At 31.9% G+C, this 6,109-nt stretch overlaps 1 protein-coding gene across 1 annotated transcript; it reads right to left on the bottom strand.

Moving 5' to 3' along the window:
* Window positions 1-558: 558 nt before the first annotated feature.
* On the bottom strand, window positions 559-4,018 carry LOC110941145 (cytokinin riboside 5'-monophosphate phosphoribohydrolase LOG5). Its single transcript, XM_022182766.2, has 7 exons — window positions 3,776-4,018; window positions 3,459-3,556; window positions 3,338-3,368; window positions 3,163-3,262; window positions 2,379-2,449; window positions 1,166-1,309; window positions 559-897 (listed from the first exon to the last, which is right to left on the bottom strand). Exons 1-7 carry the CDS (start codon window positions 3,881-3,883, stop codon window positions 799-801), a joined length of 651 nt encoding a protein of 216 aa, XP_022038458.1. The 5' UTR covers window positions 3,884-4,018; the 3' UTR covers window positions 559-798.
* Between the last annotated feature and the right edge of the window lie 2,091 nt (window positions 4,019-6,109).

Raw genomic sequence — 6,109 nt, forward strand, 5'->3', positions numbered from 1 at the left:
TTTGCACATAACGAGCTACTAGAATAAAACTTCATCTGACAAGAGTTAGGCCTTATGTGGATATAAGGTTTAATCTTTTTTTTTTTTTTTTTTTTGATATATGGTTTGGGTAACATGCATATGGTTTTAGGTGATTCGGTCGGATATAACCTAATTCCATACACATTATTGCTTGCTAAATATAGTTTTAATCAACCTATACTTGCTACAAATGTTTTGGATTTCAAGTATACCCATCGGGAGTGAGTATTTTTGCCATCCCTACGCCCACTAATTTGTTAATATTTAACAAGATCATTGTAACGATACACAGAAGATTAATATGGACCATTGTAATTGCCTAGGCAAATTCTACAACTGTTGTGGTTAGGAGAGATTTTTGGTTCATAAGGACTGCCCTACTTCTTAATCACCAACAGACGTTTTGGACACATTAGCCGTGGAGCAGATGAAAACTCCACTTTAAACGTGCTCATGTGAGAGTAGTATTAAGATGGATAATCTCTTGAAAAGTCTCACCAAAACAAAAAAAACAAATGTGAGTTTCTGATGAGCAACTTATCAGAAACAAAGCAGATAATATTGATAATCAGTTGTTACAATTACATTACATCATACATACAATCTAAATTTTTATATACAAAGTAAAGTAAAATACCAAATTACCATCAACTCTTAATTCTTAACAAACACAAAAGAACACCCTAATTACATTTTCACTCTTCCAATAACACCCCTAGAAAACTAGTGAGAAAGAGACAAACGGAGGTAAGTAACATGTCCAAATCTGTCATGTTATCATCTGGCTAACTCAGTGTGCAAAGATGCGTTTAACTCCACTTGTTCAACCTCCCATCTTGCCTTAGCCACCACTCCATCATGCATCGGTACGTAATCCTGCACACCACACCCTTACATGCATCAACCACTTGTACTGTACAACCCCCCTACTCCATATTACGTGTACTCTACTACCAGCACATATATTTATTCTTATTGATAAGAATTCAAATTCCATTCCAACTTTATAGAATTCAAATGCTTAGAATAATTTTATTTTAATTTATATAATGAGTCAAACTTTTACTCTTATGTGTTTAAACGGCCAATTATAAAGAAAAATGGCAAATAAATTTTTAATTGAGAAATATAAAAATGCTATTACCTCAAGCTTTTGTACAAGATCTTTTGCGTTCGGGGCAGAGACGATGATGTGACGTTGTATTGGCATGATGAACCCGTCGTCCACCGCCTTGTCAATGAAGGTAAGTAGGGAGTTATAGTAACCATCCACGTTCAATAAGCCAACCTATCCAATTGTTGAATGTTCACTATGAAATTATTTATATAAGGTGATTTACACGGAATAAAAACTAATTTATAAAAGAGGAATCTCATTATGAAATATATTTATCCACACAACCTCAAGAGTCTTTTATCTACTTTATTTTCTTTTCTATAACAATACGTTAAAGAAAAGTATAGGACGTTGATACATTATATTCTCCTAATAACAATATTAAAAGAAATGATAAAATTTAAGGAAGAGACGAAACACTCTTATTTTCTAGTTATAATTAAGGTATTTATGGTTCGTTTCGGCTAGTTTTCACACGTTAATTACGGTTTCAGGGAACGAAAGAGCGCATTGGCGGGGTTGGATTGGTTGCTTGGATCAGCCGGTTTAGACAAACTAATAGTTCGGTAATTGTCGTTTGAATCATGACTATATATACATAATTATATGTTTCAAAAACAAAAAGAAAATTATAAATTATAACGGTTAATTGAGTGGCCTAGTTTACAGGACCAGTCTCAAGTTCAAAACTGAAACAAAACGTTAAACCACAAAATAGTCAAAACCAAACAATGAAATAACGTGTTTGGATCTCAAAATGGTATAATCGGCTGACATGTTTTGGTTTCGACGGTTTGGTTCGATTATAAGGTTTACGAAGAATCCTTATTATTTGGAAAATGGTTTAGAAGAATCTAATGAAAAGATGTTTTGAACGACCAACAGAATCAATCCTGAGTGTTCTTAGGGCACCCATTGGACAAATGGAGTACTTCAAGAGTAACCTGAGTCCACCACCAATCCGGGAAAAACCCAGTAACCCACCCGCCCGTAGGCACGACAGTGAAATTACCAGTAAAACTCGTTTGGCTCAAGGATCCAACCCAGATTTCCCTGAGTCTCCTATTATTATCCAACAGTGTCTCACTCTATAGCAAGTGGGAGTTAAACCTCCATCTCTCAAAAGAAATAGAAGTGTTCCAGCAATTGATTAGAGATCATTGGCTTTTGGTGACTTTTTAAGGTTTTTTTTCCTTATTTGGGATAATATAGAAAGTTAAAGGCTGGTTTGGTTACTTACGGGTTTGTCATGAATTCCGAGTTGGGCCCACGTAATAACCTCCAATAATTCTTCCAATGTTCCATATCCACCTACAAATATTCATTACAAATTCATTACAAAAGTTGAATAAAAACTTTAATTAGTCATCCCAACAAACATGTGTTATGGTAAATGATTCAATAAACACGTGTTATGGTAAATGATATAATAAAGATGTGTTATGCTAAGTGATAGTTACTGGTCATTTTAGTTATTTTTTTGATCCATTAAATAGTTTAAACATTAAACATTGTTAAAATGTATTTTATTAATTATTTATAACCAATTAATTGTCATTTGAAATATTGATCCAAACACGTATTAAAACCGTATATGTGACCAAAAATATATATATACTTTTAAAAAAACAACTCTGTTTTTCTTAAAATTTATATTAGAATGTTTAGGAAAAAATAAACAAGATTGTGAGTGTGTGTATAACCTAATGAGCCCAAGGTATTTAAGAAAAGTTAAATTAAATATATTAGAGTAAATTTTTTAAAAAAGTATGGTATTGTGTTGCTTTGTGAATGACACCACCAAATAATAATAAATATTATTAAAAACCCATGTTGCACCCTCTCATGTGGAGATGATCCGTGAGCCCACTCACGCTCAAACCCATTTTCACGTTCACAAACCTTGCGGCACAGTGTTAACATGCTAGTGATAATGACATGTCACCCCCACGCTCACATTCACGGACATAACACATAATCTAACTTTTATACATATACTTGCAAGTAAAATAGAGAACTAGCACCTGGTAAGGCAATAAAACAATCAGAATGACGAGCCATCTCAGCTTTTCTTTGATGCATATTAGATACCGCTCTTACTTCTCCTACTGTCTCACCCGTTATCTATATTTTATGGAAATAATCTATATTATTATAGAATAACATAATAATATAAAAATTAAACTTATAAAGTCATACCTCTTTGCACATGAGAGTCTTTGGAATAATCCTGAGAAAGTATTAAAATATTATTTTTTTGGAAAAAACTAATGGTTTGAAATTAAGATATAAAATAATTCAGTATGTATGTATGTATTACCCTAACACATGGCCACCACCATTGTGAACTTCCTGTGAAACAATTCCCATCAACCCTACACTCCCTCCACCGTAAACAAGACTCAGCTTCTTTTTCACCTTCAATAACAATACACTATCAAAATAAATACAACTACTGCTACTAATCATAATAATAAATTTGGAATTAGCAACCTTTTATACATAAAAGCGAGAGTTTAATTACTAAAAGCACAAAGAATAAATTGTCAACTACACCCTCAGTGGGCGCAACTTGTTGTTCGTCTACCTGCCATTAGTCTGTAATCGTCTCTGTTTATATTCATAAAAAAAGCGTACCAATTCTTGGCCTAATTCATGAGCGGCATCTCTGTAGCAGTCTCGTTTACCAGTACTGCTGCCACAAAAAACACACACGCTTTTGAACCTTGATTTTGCTTCCTCCATGTTGTTGTACTTGTTTTGCTTCCAAGATGTTATTTTCGTTGAAGAATAATGTTTGAATTTGATAGTGGAGTGTTTAGAATAACATAGGAATTATGGAAGGTGGGTTGGTTTATATAAAGTTATAATTGGAGGACCAAATAATGATAATTCCAGTACTCTATTTTTATTGGGCCACGTACACCCGACTACAATCAAAATTTATTTATTAAAGAGTAAACTGCCATTTGGTCTCTGAGGTTTGGTCACTTTTACCACTTTAGTCTAAAACTCAAACCTTTTAAATCTGGGTCCCTGTGTTTTCACTTTTATTGTCATTTTTGTCCAACAATGAAATCAGCTGATATTTGGCTAACGAAATCCTGTTATTTTGTCATTTTCCTCAGGAGCAAAACGGTCAATATAATTTTATTATAACACATTATTAATTAAATTAATGAAATTAGCTTATATTTGGCCATTTTGCCCCTGAGAAAAAGGACAAAATAACAAGATTTTATTAGCCAAATATCAATTGATTTCATTTTTGGACCAAAATGGCAATAAAAGTGAAACCACAGGGACCCAGATTTAAAAGGTTTGAGTTTTTGACTAAAGTGGCAAAAGTGACCAAACCTCAGGGACCAAAATGGCAGTTTACTCTTTATTAAATTAAGGTCCCAAAACTAATTAAAAAACTAAAAAGTTTAGTTACTGTTATAATATATAACTAGCTTAGAACTCTGTGTATTATACGGATTGAATAAATATAATTTTATATACTATATAATAAAAAAGTTATATCTTTTAAAAACCATTATGTAAATCATTTATGAAATATAAATAGATTGTGTTAAGTTATTATTTAATATTATTATTTGATGATGATATTTTGTTACAATTTGTTGTTTAAGGTGTTATTCTGGATCTATCAACATCCCCAACTTTTTAAATTTACGGTTCTTTGCAGCGTTGGTATAAGCCTTGTTAGGGTACAAAATACAAGAAACAAATAAAAAAATTGAAAAAAAAATAAAGTTAGAAAACACATTAATAACATATACATATATAAGATAATATATATCATACCATCTGAAATGTTAGATAAGTTATTTTCTCATCACCTACAATAGAGTTAGTCATATGTTGTATTCTTGTTATTTTACGTGTGTGACATTATATTTTACAAATAAAACATGTGAATAATAACAAACTTAAAATTTGATGTATCGGCGTTGGTAGGTTTTTTAGAAGACAACATATTTGAGCATTTGATCTGTTTAACATTTCCTTGTATAATGAGAACGCATAACCAGTGGCGGATCTAGGATTCCGACCAAGGGGTAACGTTTTATAAATAAGCCGTAACGAAATCGAAAAAACGTCAAATTTTTCCAAAATTTATACTAATTTTTCCAATTTTTTCTGACCAAGGGGTAGCGGACGCCACCCCTTAATAAGCTATAGGTCCGCCCCTGCGCATAACCATAGTATACAACTAGCTAGGGAGTCTAATTGAAAATTTTTGGTGACAGTTTAGTGGACACACCAGTTCCGCCATTTAATTGGATTTAAAAAGTCCTTAAGAGACATGTTGTGATGGTAAGATGCGTTTCATTTATTTAAAAGATGAAAATTTCAAATTTTTCAATGTGTATGTATAAGAATATGTGAGAGTATATTAATTTGTCCTTAAAAACTTTAGACACAAAAAATAATATAATATTATAATTAATAGTGTACTATTAAGTGTGATAACTATTATCATTCGTAAAAACAACTTATAGATGAAATAACAAGATAAGTTTGAATACAAAATCTTATATTTTGTTGAAACAAATTTAGGGATGAACGTTTCGCGGTTCTAACCCACCATAACTTTGGACCCAGCCAGCAAGAACTTCGGACCCAAACCTTTTTGAATATATAGGTCGGTTTCCGATTCTAGATTTATATAATATCGGTTCCAGGTCGGGTCTCAGTTCTAACACTAGAACCGTTTGTATTTTAATTAGAATCTACAAAACAACCTACAATTTATAGAAATGGTCCAACAGATATGTATTGCTAATGCAAAAGATAAAACAATACTCTTCTTTCGTCTCTTTGCTATTCTTTTATACATGTTGTAATCGATTTCAAGTAATATTAATACAATATCAAAAATATAAATTTAAAAAATAACAATGGAATTTTTCGTGAACATTTTCCAGCTAGATGTATATATATGGATGCGATATATTACATAAT

Source organism: Helianthus annuus, chromosome 5 (assembly GCF_002127325.2).
Source record: "Helianthus annuus cultivar XRQ/B chromosome 5, HanXRQr2.0-SUNRISE, whole genome shotgun sequence".
Taxonomy (NCBI): domain Eukaryota; kingdom Viridiplantae; phylum Streptophyta; class Magnoliopsida; order Asterales; family Asteraceae; genus Helianthus; species Helianthus annuus.